The sequence below is a fragment of the Electrophorus electricus genome, chromosome 3 (genome assembly GCF_013358815.1).
Source record: "Electrophorus electricus isolate fEleEle1 chromosome 3, fEleEle1.pri, whole genome shotgun sequence".
Classification (NCBI taxonomy): Eukaryota; Metazoa; Chordata; class Actinopteri; order Gymnotiformes; family Gymnotidae; genus Electrophorus; species Electrophorus electricus.
The window spans coordinates 11,652,181-11,673,596 of NC_049537.1; the positions used below are offsets into that span (position 1 = coordinate 11,652,181).

The following is a 21,416-nucleotide window of genomic DNA, read 5'->3' on the forward strand; positions in this document are numbered from 1 at the left end:
TCTGTTGACATAGATTTTAACATGGTCAGCAGAGCTCAGAGGTGGATGTGCAACATGATGCCTGAGTTTAATATTCTGTGTCATCCTTGTTATTTTTTCTACCACCCAGGACTTTAAAATCAGTATGTCAGTATGATGCCCCCATCTTATTTTCATTTCACTCTGCTAACACAGCCCTTATTATGATCATATAAAATTCACTGTGCCATTATGGGAGCTGGAAACTGGTTAAAGATGGAGTATTTTCCAATAATTAAGTGAAAAATCAACTTAATAATAGGGAAAAAGCAGTACTCAAAAGGGCATTTTTAAGATGTGTGTTTTTGAAGGCAGCATGTCAGTATATGTCTCTGTTAGAGGACAGATCTATGACAGATCAGCAAGAATTTGATCTACTAAATATTGCATGGCTAAAGTAACACAAGAAATAAACATGTTCTCTCAGCAGCTACCCAGTACTGAGGAAATTGCTGAAATCCTCATTTACTGGAATGAATCAGACAGCCTACGAGAAAGAAAGCTATCTGATTGTAGCTGTCATTTTTATACTTGCATTTCTATCAAAAAACCCCACAAACATTACACCACCACTGTTACAATGTCACTGCATCCTTAATTATGGTGTAATATATTGAGCATCAATGTGTATAATGAATTGGTACTCTCTACTTAATCTATGCCTACTCTGTACATGCTGATACTTTGTCTTCAATTATGTAAATATAGCAAATTAATTAATTATTACTCATGTTACACAGTATATTACGTTATAATCTGTGGCATACTGTAACACTGATTGTGTAATGTATAGTGTTACCATTTAGGGCCTGTATTTGCCATGATTATAAAGGAACATTCCTTCCAAAAACCAAAAATGTAATATGTAAAAACTTCAAGGTCTAATACAATGGTGATATGGAGTTAATGTTACACAAGTACTTTGTGATCACTTAGAGAGCATATGGAGAAATGTCAAATCACATAAATTATTGAGTTTTGGGTTGAATGCTCCTTTAACAGATGGCTGTATAATATATATGAACTGTGTCAGCATCTGTTATTTGTATTGTAATATGTAATATAAAATCTAAAGACTGTTAACCACATATGGTATGATCAAAGTTGTTATCAATGAGCCCATCTTATAGCTCTTGTGAATATGATATCCAATTAGATTTTGCACTGTTTGAGTTACTGATTTCCACACACCTCATGTTTCACCACACCTCATTTATCATGACTGGATAAATATATACATGATGCTCTGGCAGGTGCACTGTCATGTTGATTTGTTTGCACTAAGTAATTTGTGACCTCCAGTTTATTCCCAAAAGTTTGTTGATATATAAAGTTTCACCTTGATAAAATCCTACTTTGTCATAAAATATAGACATAGTTAATGGTTTCCCAGGCACATGACTCCCAAAGTTTTCTTCTCTCCTTTACCTTGTTGACTGTCCTTGAATCACAACCATATTCGATACTTTCTGTCTCTTCATGCCTGCACTAATGGGCAAAACGTTTGATGTAACTGCTGCTGAGGGACCCTGTCGATTTTTGAAACAGTGGAAAAGACCGGGTGACTTTTGAGGGCTGACTGCCATGTGTGTGCATCACAGAGGGAGAGTGTTGACCAGCAGCACAGCACAGTGCTCCCAGCTTCACTAGTAGCTGATGAATATGCTCAGAGGTGGCACGCAACAACACCATGCTGAACTGCCATTGCCGCACTCAGCCCATATAAATCTGAAATTTCAGATAAACAAGCCTTGCCTGCCATAAATGATTCTGCACAGAGATCCTAATCAATGCCTCAAAGGCCTTGTTCTATCTAATCAGGTCTGAGGCTATCATCTGTAGGCAGTGAGGGTGGGGAATCATAATTTGCTCTCTCCGCACAAAAGCCTCTTATTTAGATTTGAGTAATTTTGGGGCCATGTTTCTGCATTCAATGATAAGCATTGGAAAAACAAGCCAAATTAAATATTTTAGGCATCGTTTGCTATGATAGAATATTTACTGTATGAAGAGTGAAACCCAACAGTTATAATTAAACAGTCTGAAACTATGGGATATTTGAAACTACAGGATTAGACATTAGTATACTTTGGCAATAAGTTTTATACTATACGACTGGAGTTCTTGGAAATTTTACAGTGTTTGACTTTCTTCTAGACTGTCTCCAGTAAACCAGCACTGAGCCAAACAAAATCCAGCACAGAGCTTCTGTTTCAGGAAAGACAACAAACAACCATTTTACTGTGTCGGAAATGTCTGTAGTAGTACTTCTGTTTCCTTGCTTATGTGAAAGTCACTTTTTAATTGCAGTGCTGAAACACTCGCATTGACATTCATCTGAAAGCACAGATTCTTTGTATTACTGGAGATGTTGCACTGAATCCTTTGAAGTCATGGATGTTTTGTGAGTTTTTTCACTTTGACTTTTCTCATAGTTTGCTTGGCATGAATTGCTTACTCTGGCACAAATCGGAGGATAAGGTTCTGACACTGTGTCAGGTTGACTCAGGGTTGCTATTTTGACTGCTAGTAAAAAGTCTCCAAAAAGGGCATTAGAATACATGAGGTTATGGAAAATATGAAATGCCTTAAAATATATAATGGTTTTCTTTTCTTTCTTTTCTGCTAATAACAATTTAAAAATAATTTATTTGTCTACTTATTTCTTTGGCTACAAAGTAGCATACATAGAAAAAAAAACAGTCATGATAGTTTGAAACTTGGTACATTTTTATCTGTTACAATTCAGAGTGAAAATAAATGGTTTTACATTGTAAGGGTATAATTACTGTAATTGCGATATAACAATGCACACAGCATTCCTGAACCACTCCGTTTCTATGAAGAAGCAGACACTCCAACTGGTTAGTACATCGCTTCCATCAGCCGAGAAAGAGAGACCCCCAGGCTGCCATCAGTGGGAACACACCCAGAGGGATTCTCTTACTCCCAGGCAGTGGATGTTAATTTTCTGAATTTTGAAAATATCATGAATATTTTTTGCTGAATTATACTATAGCAATCTCAACAATGCAGGTTGAGCAATTTAATTGCATGTTCACACTTCAAAGTAATTTGGATAGGAGGGATAGGGCTACAGAGCTGGTGTCCATCTCTCCTGTTAAGAGTGGTCCCAGAATCTTAATGTCATAAAAAAAGGTACACAGATTCTGGTTACTGAAATCACATTTGACTTATCATATAATCCAAAAGTCTATGGGTTATGTGGAGAGAGACAAAACAAACACATCTCTGTTAAAGGACAGAGCTATTTATTGCGATTGTACAAAATATTTGTTCATTACATTTTTATTTATATGCTGATCTCTACATTAATACTAGCATATTGCCGTTTGATGGTGAGGATCCAGTGAATGCGATTGCGAATGTGTGGTTCATAACTTCATGAATGTATTGGACTTGTCTGAAAAAGTCCTTGGTGAAGCCCATCTCTCGCTTTAACGCCACTGCTGGGAGGTTGGAAAGGTAGAATGAAGTAAGCAAGGTGAAAAAGAAAAAGAAAAAAAGTATACAGCTTGGGTTATGACTGTTATCCAAGAGGTAGCAGAGGATTTGTGTCACTGTCATCTTCCTGGTCACTTTGACTTATTTAACACTGGCATATTGCAGCACGGACATAAAAATGGGAAACGATACTGAAACTAGCTTCTGTTGATGCAATTTTGCACACCACACAGAAAGTGTGCTGACAACTCATATTTAGCAACACATGTATTAGATGGCAAAAGTTTCCAACTGAAATAGACCGAGGGCATGATGACTCACCGCTTGACTTTCCTCCATAGTTTGTCACAATCTCTGTAAATGTTCCCTTCACTCATTTACCTGTGGAGACAAGGTCTCATAACTGAAGTTCATCCATTATCCTAAATGTCCTCTGCTGTACGGGAGTGCACACAGAGGTCTGCAGATATTTGCAAGAATCCTGCTGCTTGTATGTCCCATATGGTGCCATGGAGAATTTTCTCATTTAATTAACACCTCTGACACAGTGCAGTGGTCTCCATTCGACAAGGACAGGTCAAACCCTTTGAAAAATGTTCTCTCTTTAGGAGGGGAACAAATACACTGTATGAAAGTTGGTGAGAGCTGCACAATGTTGGTGACCAGGAGGAGACTGGGAAGGAACTGTCAAGGAAGCGAACCTGGAACTTTTGTTGGCTTGCAAACCTGTGCATTTTCCTTTTGATGTTAAGTGGGCAGTGTTGGCAAGGATATGAGACAGCATCTCCTGTCCTCTATTCAACCTCTGTGACCTTATCATCATAGACAGCGCGCTCTTAGCAAATGTGCAGAAGATAATTCAAGGGCTTCATCTAGACATAAGTGTGGATACTGATAGGTTGCCTAGCGAAGAGGCAGTCTGGAGCTCATCTTTTAAATATCGAGCTACAGTGCAGGATGAACACACACTGTGACACACCTGATGACAAAACACGCATACAAGGGCTTACAATTAAGGAGCCCAGTGGAGCAGCACATTAGTAAATTGAGGTTTCTGGGCAAAACAATGAAGTTTTCGATAGAGCATGAGATCTCTGGAGGGACTGGATTGTTCCTCCAGGCCTTTAACTTGACAGCCTCGTATACAACACTGGTGCCATTTCTAATACCTTTATGCCAGGCAATTTTCTAGGTTACTGTGTAAAATCAACTAAAAGCAGCAAATGGATGCACTGTGGAGAATAATGTAAAACCCAAGAAAGACCCAAAAGGGCAAAGAAAGCCTAAAACATCTTCCTTTTCATTTTTCTTTGTTCTTGTACATGGTAGCTTTTTTTGGCATAAGTACACTGTTAAATTGTTTTGGATTTCTTGTTATTTGTTTGTATAGAGGAAAAACTCCTGTTTCTATCAAAATTGTTATGGAGTTGTAAGAATGAAATATAAGTTCAGGAATACCACTACAAAGCAGTAGAAGGTAGAATTTTGCCTCATATTACACATTATTCTTTCCTGTAATTTGTCACAGAAACCGGCAATGTTTCCTCTTATCTTTTGACAGGGAGCGTGTGTATCTCTCAGTCAGTTAAAATTCCTCGTGAGCCCAGACCAGGAGAGTTTGACAAGATCATTTTCCGGCTGGGAGAAAACCCGAATGCTAGGGTGGTCATTATTTTTGCTAATGAAGATGATATAAGGTGGGTCTTCATAGCACTGTCTTTTACTGTCCTCATGTTCTGTATCCTTTTCTTGTTGAAGGAATTTAATCATTCCTTAACACTAAAAAATCACTCCACATATCATTTTTACTTCTTTTTTTAAATTGATGCTAGCCATTATTTAATTTTTTAATTATGCACCTGGGAATAAAACACCCAAGATTTGAGTGCTGACCTTGAAACCCAAATCAGACCCATTACAACCCAACTCTTGTATCAAAATTCAACTAAAGGCCTTCACCACTTAAATGCATTATAATGATGCCCTGCCATAAAGATTCAATTATTTATTTTATTTGTTAGGCAGTTATGCTCAAACTTTAACTGCTGAATGCAGATATTGTAGGATGAAATCTGAAGGATATGATACTATACAGGCTTTACTGCTGATTGTTAGCCTCATTAGCTGAGTGAGATGTTTTTAGCATTCAGATGGGTTTAACTAAATCTGGCATAGGCAACTATTTGCCTAACCAAGAATAGGCATATGGATCATTGTTGAACCTTGGCCAATACAGAGCAGTCAATAACACTTTGATTTTTAATTATTCCACAGTCTCAGGAAAGCACATGAGTACATAGACAGTATTTTGATGAAGAATATAAAGTGCAGTTGATGTGACCCTTTCCAAGGGAACTGGTAAACCAAATCTTATGGTATCTGTTTATTCTGCTCCCTTTAAAGGAGGCTACTGCAAGCAGCAAAGAATGCCAATCTGACCGGTCACTTCTTATGGGTAGGATCAGACAGCTGGGGCTCTAAGATATCTCCCGTGCTCCATCAAGAGGAGATGGCAGAGGGAGCAGTCACCATCCTTCCTAGACGCCAATCTATTAAAGGTAAGGGAAATGTTAGCCCTCTATTTTCTGTTTTCAATCAAGGATGCCCAATGATGGAGAAACCAAATGCCATTCAAAACACAACATATTTATTGTTATCATAGTATATGATATTACATTTGCATAATGATTTTTGTTTAAGTTTTATGAATGGATTTCCTAAATTATAGTATTTGCATGTCCTTTTATGTTTAACAATGCTTTTTTTTTTCAGTCACATTGTTTTGGCTTGTGTCATTTAAAGCCCAGAGGTTGTGCCACTTAATTTTGATGGAGTGCATTAAAATGACATTTACTTCATTAATCTGCTGTCAGGGTTTGATCGTTATTTTACTAGCCGAACACTGGAAAATAACAGGAGGAACATCTGGTTTGCTGAGTTCTGGGAGAACAATTTCAACTGCAAGCTTAATCGCCATGCCTTGAAGAAAGGATCTGGCATAAAGAAATGCACAAGTAAGAAATCCCTCCTATTTGCTCACTGGCAAATTCCCATATCCAAAGATTTGTAAAAGCAGTAGTGAGGGAGGAAGGGAGAGAGGGAAGAAAGAGAAAGAAAGAGTGAGAAAGTGAAACAGAGAGTGAGAATGATGGAGTGAGAGAGAGAGAGAGAGAGAAAGGGGAGGGAGGCTGAAGGGAAAACACAGAATGAGAATGCACAAATGTTGCTGCCAAATCCATTGAGAAAGACTTGGCCTACTCTGCTGATTGCCTAAGAAACTGTGCCTTTGTTTACACCATAGCATGGTAAGTTATAAAAGCTGTTTCATGTCTGAACTTTTTGGTCATCATCTTCACTCTTTCTCTCGCTACACTGGCTGCATAAAACCAACCAAATCCACCGTACAGAAGACAGGCGACAGGCTTCAATTGATTCAGCTTTTCTCTGGGCAGTGTGATTCTAGTGGCTGTGCACCCTCCAGCAGCCAAGTTCATCCCTGCATAGTAACCTCTGGCTGTCCAGCAAAGCTGTCATATGGCATCACATCACATGGTGTTCTTTGATCTGATGAGAGGAAGGCGGGTCTTTCTGAAGACAGACAGGTCGGACAACGGTGTCCATACAGCACTCTCCTTTGCTGTACTGCAGCAGCCAACAGAGCAGGGAGCCTATCAATTTCTGGCATTGCAATCCATTCAGAGATACTGCAGGTGATTCTCAGAAGCTGATTTTATACCTGACTGCTTCCGAGAATTCACATTTTGTAGTAATTTAACATTTTGCACGTATTCATGAGTAAGCATTTTGTTAGATTGTTTCTTAGCAGAAAGCCAGGGGATCGAAAAGATTCATCATGCTACCATGATCGAATAATTCACTTAATTTTATATGGCAAGTGTTAGGCTCAGTAGGAAGTCATTACTGTTGCCTCGCTGGAAATTCTTGAATAACTAACATTGATTAAATGCAGTGTCTCTGTAGCTCTTTTAATTAAAGCCAATACAATAGGCTGCTGTGTATAAAGAGAAAATGCAATTTATACTTTAGATCCATGCAGGGAATTGTATTTATTTATTATACATTATATGTTTTTACAGTGGCCAGAGTACTACAAGGGATAAACCCTGCCAAGCAGTAATGGACCAAAATACAATTAAATTCACACAAATTTCATATGCTATTTATTTGCTTTTTTCCCAGCCTTAACATATAGAGTAAATTGTAAATGTGAGAACTTTAGTTCATGTAGCACAGATCATTCTGGAGGATCAACCCTAAATGAGAAAGGTGACCATGTGAAAACAAAGATGGAAGTTAGTTGCAAATGACAATGATGTCCGCCCTTTTAATGAAGACCATTAATGTTTAGCTTTGCTGTGGATTACCTGTAGCACAAAGTAAACTGAAAGTATTAATATTAGGAAGTGTTAAGTATTTCACATAACAGATATTATCAGTAGAGTAGCAACGCTCACTCTCACTGACATGTAATGCAAGTGCATCCGGGTAACATCTCGCAGCATTGTCTCTTGGGGGAGATAATATTTATCATTGAGTACTGATGCAGAACAGGAGTCCATTGCATGTGCTTGGTAAACCCTTTTTACTCACCATGGCGTCTGAAGCTAGTGCAGCAAAGATTCCCTCCTTATCAGCATGTTTACAGCTCTGAAAAAAATGCAGACATATTATTGCAAACAAAACCATTCCCATATTTTCCATTAAGGTCCAGCTGGCACAGGCAGGTTTTCGCTGTCAATAGCAAGCCAGGTTCAGGGATTTAAGAGCAAATGTGGTGTGTTTACCCATTGTTACAAGCCATGGTTGGGTACTGTTCTAAAAGCGAAGAACAAGAATGCTCTGATCTCTGGCAAATCCTCTTTTTACTGTGGCATCGCAAAGGTGTGTGCTAATTTGGAAATGCACCAGTGTGTACATCTTCAAAGCTGGAGTAATGAGCTTCGTGGCTGCAGCTTGTTCAACTGCTTCAGTAGCTAAGACAGAAAACAGGCCAGACAAAGCCTCTGAGGCACAGCGTTCCCACTGACAAACCCACCCATGCGTGAGTCAACATGCACTCACAGATCTGCCCAAATTCCCACTGACATCGCTGATGATGACTAATGTGATGTAAGATCTTCAAAAATGCTTCCATGAATGGATGAATCAAAGCACAAGCTGTGACATCTGTGAAGCCCTTTTTTTTGGCTTGTTTGAAGAACATTCTCAGTTTTTAACAGAAGGAAAAAATTCTGCCTTCTCACCACCATATTTTGAGAATACCAACAGAAAACCAACAGTTCCAGCATGAGAAGAAAACTGCTCACCTGAAATAAGAGCCACTTTTTTTTTCAAGATTCAAGATCTGTTTTTTTCTACTGGTTAAAATGTTAAAGTAGAAGCTTTCTGAAGCCTGAGATGAGGGGGCCCATAATTGTGCATGTGTTGTCTATGCATTTGTAGAGTGTCAGGGAGGCTGCAGTGCTCCTGTGTTATTTCTATGCTTCCTTCACAGTCAGTGGTGTTAGATAACAGACAGCAACATCAATGCTGCGATTTTCCAGCCCTCACAAAGCCCTGTGGTTACTGGCGGATTAAAGGGCTGGATATCTCTACTTTCAGTTCTCTCTGTCTCACTCTTTCTCTTTCTTTCTCTCTCTGCCTTTGCCTCTCTTTCCCCATCTCTCTAAAGTTATGTCAACATGCAATACCATATTATGTCAACGTGCAATACCAGTCTGAGATTGGCCTGTGATATTTTAGTGGATATATTGATGAAATGTTGTTCACTTCCACAGTGAATCTAATTTAAAGCCATGGTTTGCCCAAATCATTAGATGGGCTAAATCATGGTAGGACCACTGCAGATTACATTTTTTTTTTTTTTTTTTTTTGGTGAGCAATATTTTTTTCCTTTTTTCCCTTTGAGCAGATTGATTACATGGGATTTTGATCTTTTAACTCAGGCGTTACTTGTCCATGCTCTGATGGCCAGTGATGATCTTTTATTAAAGTCAATAGTCAGTGGTTCATTAACAGCAATTTGGTAGTGTGGACTCCTTTGCTGTCATATGTATAGCCAAACGAAAACTGCGGTTTGAAACACAAATCTGTAATACAGAATCACAAAGGGCAGAGTCTGGAAAAACCATGAGATAAATAGTCATCTCCGAATTGTACTTTTACACAACAAATCATGCCAAGTTGTTTACAGATATGCAGGAGGCGTTTGTCATATTTCAACTGCTTCTTTTGCAGTGGCTGTCACTGGTGATAACTGTTGGCATCTGCACTGCCAAATCCAAAATTTCTTGTGATGATTAAACAACTTAGAACACTTACAGAAGTCTAAAGTCTCCACTGTAGACTTGTGCATTTATGTGGGGAGTGCAGCGAGAGGACAGTTGGTGTCTTAAGCATTTGGCAAGAGCACTTTGATCAAAGGCCATCACACATCTTTTATCTATGGGAGATATGTGGCAGTTGCAGTACTGATTCTTTAATGTGAAAGAACAGTGGGGTGTGGCTGATTCCTTGCATCTGTGTTCTCTAGCAAGAGTATCAGAGAAGGTGGTATGAAGAGCCAGTTTCAGAAACATTCTCCACCTGATTAATGTAAAATATTTTTATTGACTTAGATGAAGCAAGTGAAGTTCTTAAAAGCTCTTGTCATATAAGCAATATCCTCCCTTGGGATTTCATTGTCATGGTTCACAATGGACAGTTCAGTGTAATCTTCAGGTCTTTAGGTCTCATCTAAAATAATTTCTGTTTGAGTCTAAGACAAATGCCTCCAAACTATCATACCTGAATCACTTCCAAAAGAACAAATACACTTGATCGCTGAAAGGATTTTGTGACTTGGTGTTCAAAACTGAAGAACATGCTCTGTAATATAATGCTTATTGATTATGTCAGCTTTGGTTTTCATTGTTTAGCCAAAACCTAATGGAATCCTACTATTTTGATGTTCTATAAACAGGGCAAGCCTTCAAAATCTGCATAATGAAACCATACAAAGACACTGCAGTATGACACATGGAGCGCATCAGAGCCATTGCTTGCTGAGGAAGCTGTTCCTTCAGAGGACGGTAGCTCAGGTTTTTGCAACCCATGTTTTGCTGCAGGATGTGCGTGTGTAGGCAGGGAGTCAGTGGCATCATGCTCTGACACAGCCTCCACCCCTGACTCTGCCAAGGCTTGGAAAACCCCTCTGTAATGCCTCTCAATCCAAGTGGGTTTCTTTAAAAGCGACGAGGGCCAGCCGAATGTGCGTGGGCATGCACTGACTTGAGGATGAGGGATGCATGTGTGTGTGTAGGACAGAGAGAGTGTGGATGTGCGTGGCTGTGACAAAGCTGGGTACACAGTGATGAGAAAAATGTGTGTGTGTCTGTGTGTGTGCGTGTGTGTTCAGGAAAGCCAGCAGAGGATGAAGAGAAAGGCCGTGTGTGTAGAACCAAATGGGAGTGTGTATGCCAGTTCTTCTCGCTCTGCAAGATCGATATCATATAGCCCTTTTTTGTGTGTGTTTTTTTTTCTTTTCCAGGCAGTCCCTTAGCCACTGTAACACAGTAAAATGGTGGCACTTTTTGTCTTTTTGTAGTGGTGCTGATGGCAAACAATTACACAGGCATATGCAGCTGCTTTAATTCCTCTGTTTAAAGATGCACGGGCTTGGCCTTGGTTTTCTGTCTCAAGCTGAGCTAGAGTGCTGCTGATTACAAGCCCTGAAGTAAAAGGCACATTTTCTAACAGCTGTAGTATTTTTTCAGGCACTCTCAACTTTTCGGTTTAGATAAGCAACAACCCTTTACAAATTTCCATGTTAATGTTTTAAGATAATCTAGTCAGCTTTCTGTAGTGAGCAGAACAACAGAACTGAGCAATACCAAACTTACAACAGAACAGAGTGAGTTAAGTGTTGGTAATAAAACAAGACAGCATTGTCACGCCTAGTTCCTAGCTTTGTGCTGAAGTCTGCACTGTGCAACTGAGACCTGCCACCCTGACATCTGACATCCCATCTCCCTGTTTAATTCAGAAGGGTCATAATTGAAACTGCTCCTTTGCAATTAAGATCTTATTAAAAAAACACGCAGAGCAGCTCCAGCTCTAATGAATATACAGCTGTCTGGCATGATTATATGGGCACGGAAAGATAATTAATCTTGCTTGCTCTCTTACTGTCTATTATTCAACCCTCGTGCGTTACCAGACCTCTTCCATTTATCAGGCCCTGCTAGAAGAACACGATACAGGCTAAGATAAGCCGGATGAAGACACATTAAGTCATTCCATCAAATGCCATGGCTGCCTAGTCTTTATGCTAAATTAAGGTGTGTTTAAATTGCTCCATGTGCGCTTCAAATGAAGGGTGGCAATTATAAGCCTTTCATGTTATCCAAACATGACAATACTGTTGTACTCCGCAGCCCGCTGTGAATATGATTGCATTTAGCCATGTTAGTATGACTTTTGCTATTATCATCTTGAGTACACAAGAATGTAGTCTGAGCAAACAACTGATGTATTTATGTGCTATTTATTTAATAACTGGTGGTCACCTCAAAAAGAAGTAATTAATCAGAGAAGTAATTAATCAGAGAATTCTCTTTCTTTGAACGGTGAGCTAATTCATTATTTTAATTACTCCACCTCTTTGACTATGTCTCTTTCTAGGATTAGGAGGCATTTGAAAAGCACAAAACTGAAAATGGATGGGCTAGAGGTTTTTTTTTAACAGACACTACATTTTTGTTGTTTTTTTGTTGTTGTTGTTTGTTTTCCAGACCAAGAGAGGATTGGGAAGGACTCTGCGTATGAGCAGGAGGGTAAAGTGATGTTTGTGATCGACGCTGTCTATGCCATGGCCCATGCCCTCCATAACATGCACAGAGACCTGTGTCCAGGCAAGGTGGGCCTCTGTAGCCGAATGGAGCCAATCGACGGAGCCCTCCTCCTCAAGTACATTCGTGATGTCAAGATAACAGGTGCAGTAGATCTTAGGCGCCCCAGATTAAGCATCTGCATGCTTCTTTTTCTAAATATAAATACAGAAATAAATAAATAAACCATTTGACAAATACACACTGCAGGAGATGACCTAAAACCCTTGTTTTTAAACTCCCACTCTGACTGTAAATTGTCAACAGTTGGCTGAGAGAAGAAATAAAGGGTATTATGAAGATTAGCTGTAGCAATGGATTCGAATAGTGTGAAGCTACAAAATCCCTGAAGAACAACAAACTGCTTCCCCAGAAAGTGTTTGATATATGCACAGCATACCAAAATTGTTACTATGTTGCTGGAAATCCATTTCCATTCTACTCAAGGCAATTGCAACATATCTTATCAATGGCAGTGAGAAAGAAACAGCCCTTAAACAGTATTGGCTCAAAAGATAATAGCGTGACCTATCAAACAGGAAGTGCTGTAGGGATGGCGAAATACACATACTTTATTTAGGTAGCCCTTATTTGTTGCACTCTGTCAGTGACAGGATTATATGAATGGTCTTTGTTTTGACTTCGTACAATGCCACTGTGCCTTTCATGAATAACTGTGACAATACTTCATCTTCCATATCCAGTGACCACAGGTTACTTGTAATCTCTTAATCTTGCATCAGCAGACATCAACATGGTCAATACTGTCATTCCACTTCCACTAGTCTGAGTGCTCTGCAGATGTGCCCTGGTGTTTCTGGGGGGGAAAAAAGATGAAAAGATGATTTAGGATTTTTTGACTACCACTAACTTTAGGGAGGTCAAATTGGCAACATGGAATTTTTGTGCTTATTTATTTAAAAGTAAAAACAGAATGTTAGGCAGTCAATCTAGAGAGAGAGAGAGAGAGAGAGAGAGAGAGAGAGAGCACAACAACAATAGTAATACAAAAATTCAAAAGATTTACCATCAAAGAAACAGAGCTCAGAGTTCATATGCAATACATTACCTTGCTTACTCTGCTAGCTGTAAAGATAGTGGATCTAAAAGCAATTTTCAGTCACTCCCCTTCATCTCCTCTTAGTTCTCCACACTGCTCCCGAGGACCTCCAGCTCTGGGTTATGTGTGATGTGTCCCCTGTTCTTTAGCATCATGTAATCTACACTTACTGTAGCACCTTCCAGTTATTTTCACACCTCTATATAATATATATTCTAATAATAACAATGACACTCAGACTATAACCAGTCTTTATCTGTTGGGTCTGAGTGCTTGGTCTGAGGCCTTGAAATGCTTCTCAAGCTACACTGAAGCCATTGGTGCAGAGATTACTAGTACCAGCACGTTGATTCACTTATTGCTACATATCAGCGCTGCTACAAGATGACATGCTGTGATGAAGTTGTGTGCTCATCAGACACACAAAAGGCTCTGAGATTTTAAATTCTCCTGCTGCTTGTGTATGTGGTTGTAGCCTTTCACACACACACACACACACACACACACACACACACACACACACACACACACACACACACACACACACACACACGCTCATCCTCCTTTGACTCGTCTTTGAGTAAGGATAGAGACTTCAGTGGACTGAGATACAATGAAGCAGCCCATCAGTTTTCTATCTGTACAGCCATCACTCCAGGCAAATTGCACTTTTCTTTAATACATAATGAGCTTCTGCAGTATATCCTCTGGCTGCCCACCACACTACATAGACAACCAAATGCATAAGCAATCTTTTTTATTTTTTTACTGTACATTCCTCAATGTTGTGATGAGGAAAAAGAAAGAATTTTCAGTGATAAATATTTTAGGGATGGATCATATTTCATATACATGCAGTGTAGCTACCATTCAAACATGTTTTTATTCTCAGAGGGTCTAGACATCACACACGACCCCCCCCCCCACACACACACACACGCACACACGCACCATATATTACCACTGAGACTCAAAAAATAAATGATACTATTTTTTAAAAACCACAGATGTTTTTCAAATTTAGCAAACAACTGGTACTTCATGTTAATTCTAACCAAACCTTTTTTTAAATTCCCTTGTCAACACATACTTACCAAACAGAATCAGGGACACATACAGGCAAAGGTTTATGAACCCTTCTGAATTAGTTGGATTCTTGCATGAATAGCTCCAAAAATGTTGTCTGATCTTCTCCTAAGTCATAATAATTTATGTGCATGATGGTGCAACAAGGCCCAACCAAAAGGGACTTTAGAGGAAAAAAGTTGTTAAAGCTAATAAAAGACTATGAGGGGATATTGAATGACTTGAGCCTCCATCTGTCTACAAATGGTTTGTAGATTATAAATGGAATGAATGTAGCACTACTGCTACTCTGCCCAAGAGTAGGTGTCTTGCCAAGATGAGTGCATGTGCAAGCCATGGAAACTCAAACAAGTGAGAAAGATCCCTTGCGTGACAGCTCATGATATGCTGTTTTTCAATGCACTTGATAAACATGAGTCTACCATAAGAAAAAACAGTGAATATCAGTATTTGTTTGATGTTATTGCCAATAAAGAAACACTACTTACTTATTATAAGGTTACATATTACAATCAAGTGACCTTGATTATTTAAAGCATTTGTTGAAATGGCATTGTTAAATGTCATGTGTACTGTTTGTTATATAAGACTTTATCACATTGACTTAAATGATGATATGATCACATCTTAAATGTCATTTATACAGAAATTCTGGTAATTCCCAAGGGTTTACAAACCTTTCCTCACAACAGTAATTTTAAGAGATTAGAAATTTATTATGTGAAACAAAAAAAGGAATGTGAACTGGTATGCTGGGTGAATATTATTATGCCTTTTGAAAAATTGTGTGTCTGGTTTGGGAGCCTGCTATTTAAAGGATGAAGTCTACCCTGAGCTATATTGTTCTGACCTTCAAACAATCTAAGTGACTTATCAAGCAAAGCTTTCAAACTTGCAATGCTATGGAGGATTTCTCTTTGTAGTTGGTATTTGGTGGGCATTACACTTTACACACACATGCACATACGTGCACGCGCACACACACACACAGACACACAAACATGCTTCTCTCTCTCTCTCTCTCTCTCTCTCTCTCTCTCTCTCTCTCTCTCTCTGTGTGTGTAACCTGCTATAGAAGTATTTATTTAGTTTCAAATATCTTAGATCTTGTTAATGGAAAATATTTATTTTGGAATTTTTGTGGTATTTAGTGTCTGGTTGGGATGGCAACAATTGATTGTCTATTTTTTTCTACCCACTATCTAGGTACCATCTCTTGTATAATACCTAAACATGTTTCCAAGACACATGAAGCCAGCCACAGTGTGTTTTAAGCTGTTGTTACTGAAGTTTCATAGGATAGCCAAACATAAGTTCCATCTTTTTTATATATGTGACCTAACTAATGTCCACAATTGAAAAAGGAACTAGGCAAACCTCCCCAGCAGGAGACAGGGTCTGTTTTGCTCCCTTGTAGTCCTTACCACAGTTGGATGTGCCATCATCTGAATACTCAGTTCTGTGCCTAAATTCAAACTCAAGTTTGTTGCATTTATAGAACAATTAACTCAACTAACTGGCCAGTATGTCAACACACGGACATGTAGATAAAGACAAAATGGAAAATCTGTAGGAATCTTTCCCTTAATTGAGAAAGATTAAGATTTCAGTTATGCTACTCACTCAGGAGCCAACAGCACTGGATGTTTACAAGATGATTATTGGATTCTGTCTTTACTGATATCAAATTTATTTGACTTTCATTAAAAGAGATTCAGAGGTCTTGTTTATAGTTGCTAATTTCTTATATTTGATGTGTTTATCACCAAGTTATAGTAAAATGTCATGCTGTGACTGTGTTATAAATTAGTTATGCACTTTGGAGTCATTTGTCAAATGGATTAAATCCTGGTTTGAATCCCCTCTTTCTTCCACTATCACACCCTATTCAGATGTTCTCTGCTATAAGAAATTACCTACTTTCTTCAAAGAGGACAGCAATGGTCCTGTAATACAGGCAAAACTCTAGACTAAACTAAAATCTCAGATTAGTCACTCTGAAATGAACAATAAGGAAACAAATTCAGCTATAATAAGTCATGATTCTACAGTTATAAAATATATGATCATAAGGTCATGCACCCATGAAAATACTAAGTGAATATTTTATTCTCACATTATACATGTCTTTCATGGGTAAAAGTAGTGTTTGAATTCTATTCATGCCTTCTGAAATAGCAGTAATCCTGCAGATTTGTGGACGTTTTGTGTGTACTTCACTCTCAACAGTATAGGACGAAAAAAAAAAACCCTTAATCCTTTAATCCAGTGCTGTCTCAAAATGTGGATTTGGCATCTTGCATCTTCTAGCTAGAAATAAAGACAGAAAATTTTCATCAATAGAAATATACTCCTGCAATCGGCCATGGCTTCCACTGAGAAACCCCTATGAGGATTGTGAACTGAAACAGTAAGCCAAACATGAGTGGTGAAAACAATTGCCTGTGCTGCTGTTCAGCACACTTGGCTGAATAGGGATTTGTCAGGCGGGGCAATGGAGTCGGACATGGTCATGTGTTTTGAATCCAGATAGCTGAGCTCAAAGGTGGAAGCAAGAGATTGGTAAGTGCTTGGCACAAGTTGTTCCCAGGAACAAGACTCCCGATCTGAAATTCATCACTGGGATATGTCAGCATTGCTATCCTATCTTCTTCTCCCATTTTAGCATCACCTGCAAAACTGAGATCACCTTCAATGGATTTGGTATCCATAAGGGTGTGGAAAATTGTCTTCTAATTAGACATGTTTGGATGTTTTATGATAATAGGTTTTATGTTCTGCTTTACTGTTATTTTACAATTCTAACACACTGTATTTTGTCTACTGATTTGGTTCAACATTGTAAGCACTCAGCACATTCGACACATTAATGCTTTAAAACAGGGTGATCCTGAGCAGAATGGTTAGAGAGACTCAGAAAAGAAGCAATGTGCCCTGACTAAATACTAACAGTATTTTTTGTGGTTTTGTTGGAACCAGTTCTTTGAAGGTGCTAGAAAACATTTGGTGATTTTTTAATAATATCTTGCCTGATCCTGTTTTCCAGGCATAGGTGGAAATCCAGTGCAGTTCAATGAAAATGGAGATGCCCCAGGCCGCTATGATATCTATCAGTACCAGATAAATAATAAAACGGCAGAATACAAAATCATTGGCCACTGGACTGACCAGCTCAACCTTAATGTAAGTGGTTGTGTAAAGCCTCATGCAGCATATGGTTCTTTTCTCTTATATCATTCTATGATACAGGTGTATCTGTTTTCTATTATGGATGTTGTGACCGTGCTCCCCTGCCGGTAGCCTCTGTTAGACAGCAGTAGCATTGCATGTGGCTTTTGTTTATGTTTTTGTCTTTTGTTGCACATGGTCTTTGTTTTGAATTCTTTCCACGCCTCCCTCAGGAGGTGTGTGTTTTGCTTCATTCACCACATCACCTGGGACTTATTATGTTATTATACTGTGCTTTTTATAAGCCTGTTTTGTTTTTATGACCATTTATCTGGCATTGTATGTTACATTTGCTTTCTTTAGTTCTGGCTAGTGAACTTTTATGTTCAGTTTCATTTTCATTCGTTTCATTAAACTCTTCAGTTGGAGACTCGCATTTGCTTCCGCTTTTTTCTTTCGCATTCTCTGCCCATGACAGATGGTTAATCATTCATTCAGGTAATGACTGAAGAAAAATAAAACCTCTATTATACCTTTTTTTTTCAAGAAATAAAATAAAATATTAATAAATAACTTGATTAGCAGCTATGAAAACAGAAAATCCATGTATAATAAATGGCGATATTTCTCAAGCCAGTGTGATCAGTAAGCAGTGTATATGCTGTTGTGTTCCAGATGCCAGTGATGCAGTGGCCCGGTGGTGTGCGGCAAGTGCCCTCCTCCACCTGCAGCCAGCCCTGCAAGCCAGGCTGGCGCAAGAAGGTTGTGAAGGGCATTCCCTGCTGTTGGCACTGCGAACGCTGTGATGGATACCAGTACCAGGCTGACCAGTTCACTTGCAAGATGTGCCGCTTTGACCTGCGCCCTAACAAGAACCACACAGGCTGTCAACCCATCCCCATCGTCAAGCTGGAGTGGAGCTCACCGTGGGCGGTCATCCCTGTCCTCCTGGCTATCCTGGGCATCATGGCCACCCTGTTTGTGGTGGTCACCTTCATACGCTACAATGACACTCCAATTGTGAAGGCATCGGGACGAGAGCTGAGCTATGTCCTGCTGACAGGCATCTTCCTCTGTTATGCCACTACTTTCCTGATGATATCTGCTCCAGACATTGGGATCTGCTCACTCCGACGCATCTTCCTAGGCCTGGGGATGAGTATCAGCTATGCTGCGCTGCTAACCAAAACCAACCGGATTTACCGGATTTTTGAGCAGGGAAAGATGTCAGTGAGTGCCCCACGGTTCATCAGTCCAGCATCCCAGCTGGTGATCACCTTCAGTCTGATCTCTGTCCAGCTCCTAGGGGTGTGTATCTGGTTCGTGGTGGACCCTCCGCAGGCTTTCATTGACTATGAGGACCAGCGCATGGCAAACCCGGAGATGGCGCGGGGAGTGCTCAAGTGTGACATCTCTGACTTGTCGCTGATCTGTTTGCTGGGGTACAGCATGCTGCTGATGGTCACGTGTACAGTCTATGCCATAAAGACGCGCGGCGTACCAGAGACCTTCAATGAGGCAAAGCCCATCGGCTTCACCATGTACACCACCTGCATCATCTGGCTGGCCTTCATCCCCATCTTCTTTGGCACATCGCAATCTACAGAAAAGGTAGGTAATAATTCATGGCTCTAGCTCCCTCCATGAAATCAGGGAACACAGGCCAATTTCAGTGGCAGGCATCTTAGCAGGGTGAAATGCGGTGCATCATTTTTGTTTTAAATCAAGTTGAAAAAATATGTTATGAGCTACAATGTATGAGCTTTTGATCAGCATATTAATGTGGACATGTGCATCTGGATAACAAGGGGCCTTTCCTTTGCCAATCCCACACTTCCCATTTTCAGAGATGAAAGAGGCTTTGAAAACAAGGACACTGAACATCATCTTTTTCAGGATGATATAATCCATTGCTAGCATGTGTCTGGGACTAACAAACAGAAGGAAGAAAGGGTTAGTATTCATTAGGAAATATAATTTAACCTTAGCTCACACTGCTTTACTCTGCCTTACTCATTTTAATAGAAAACCCAGGACCTCCTGTCACTGGGATTTAGTTAAGGCTATCCCCCCCACCTTCTTTTTCAGTTCCACCATGAGTTATTAAATTAGCTTTGTCCTTTGGAAAAGGCTGAAAATGCAATACCAATATGGGAATCACTTTCCCTAAATGCACGCAGAAATGATTTCACTGTGACAATCTGTACAGTATCAATGAACACTCTGGGGGTCATTTGGTAATAAGATTGTGTTAATAAGATGTGCTGTTTCACACCTGTCTTTCACATACCATGATCAATAAACAGTGTCAGTTTAACAATGTTTGTCAGAACCATGAACAGATGGATAATATATTCCTTTAGTGGATTATTTTAGTCTTTTTTTCCCTCCAGCAACTCACTTTTTTTCTTCTCCAAGCCAAAGTCAAATGTATCAAAGGCATAATGACAAGAAGCAGAAATTTGCCTTCACTGACAGTCAAACTTGCTTTGAGAATCTCCACATAGCTATGGAAATAATGTACTGTGTATCATGTGACAAATTTATGCTATTATGTTCACAACCAACAATGATTTGTGAAAGGAATTAACATTTCAAAATGGCCCCACATCACAATCATCCAACCTGACAAGCACAGCCAACCCCAGAGAGGGGCCTTTTAGAGCAATTAAATGCCTCTTGTCCCCCTGGCACTTGATTTACCTTATCTGTCCGCCTGTTCTTTTGTCACCAGTTTACCACCGGGTGTTTAATCAGCATGCCTACTCCATCATTTGTTTGTCATTTTTTGTCAAACTGAACATAACAAATGTCACTGGGAGCATTATGGATCATTAAACAAGGACATGGTCAGGTCTCCAAAGTATGTGATCAGCTGCTTAAGTGCTTGCTTCAAAAGTAAGGTATCTCTGACCTTATCCTACTTGCTTTGTGAGCTAGGACTGTATCGGTGAATTGTGCAAAACTCAGTGGAAGGAATCCTCATTGGTTATGTTCACTCACTGGAATAGCTGAAATAGTAAATCCCACCCTGTCACATCTCTGTGGTGATTTGATTTGCTAGAGGGGAATTACTGGCTGGTTGTGTTTTTTGAAACATACTCCAACCTCGCCTGAGTTCAGTGGTAAAACATGTCTTAGGCAATACTGTAGTGTGGAAATGAGGCTAGGGCTGAAAGGTTGAGTTTGACACTGAGAGCCGAGTTCAAGGCGCTCATGCCACACCATTGTGTTACAGTGCTATTTGAATTGGCGCCCTGCAGAATTGCAGGCTGTCGTTATGGTGCTAAATGGCTGACTTGGAGGAGATTCTCCTCCATTGTGTTGGTGACAGAGTAATTACTATCGCTGTGTGTGAAAGAGCAAGGTCCACAGCTGCTATTCCATACAGGTGTGTTTTAGGAAGAGGCTCTATAGGAGACCTCAGTGTGTTGCATTATGCACAGGGTGAAGTTATCATTTAATTGTGATTTTTTTAAAAAGGATTCGGATACTCTAAAGAGCATTTTTCAGTTGTGATACATTTGCTAAAAATCAGCAAACTTTAAACTTTGTCATTAAAGAATTATAACAATTTTCAGAAATTCTATGTCCATTCTCTATTCATTTGCTTAGACTTAATATTTTGTGAACGCTTCTTTGAAGTGTGACCATTTGGCTTCTGAGACACACTTCGAGCAGAAATCAGAGCAATAGTTCTATGACATCTGGTTCTTTATCAAGCCCTGGAC

At 39.5% G+C, this 21,416-nt stretch overlaps 1 protein-coding gene across 3 annotated transcripts in view; it reads left to right on the top strand.

Moving 5' to 3' along the window:
• grm4 (glutamate receptor, metabotropic 4) overlaps positions 1 to 21,416 on the top strand; it is a 96,106-nt gene that overhangs the window by 69,484 nt on the left and 5,206 nt on the right. For all 3 annotated transcript variants that reach the window (XM_027023131.2, XM_027023130.2, XM_027023132.2), the window contains 6 exons: positions 5,045 to 5,180; positions 5,887 to 6,041; positions 6,357 to 6,497; positions 12,276 to 12,476; positions 17,564 to 17,700; positions 18,361 to 19,296. In XM_027023131.2, the coding sequence (XP_026878932.1) occupies positions 5,045 to 5,180; positions 5,887 to 6,041; positions 6,357 to 6,497; positions 12,276 to 12,476; positions 17,564 to 17,700; positions 18,361 to 19,296 (1,706 nt within the window). The remainder of the gene's footprint in view (positions 1 to 5,044; positions 5,181 to 5,886; positions 6,042 to 6,356; positions 6,498 to 12,275; positions 12,477 to 17,563; positions 17,701 to 18,360; positions 19,297 to 21,416) is intronic.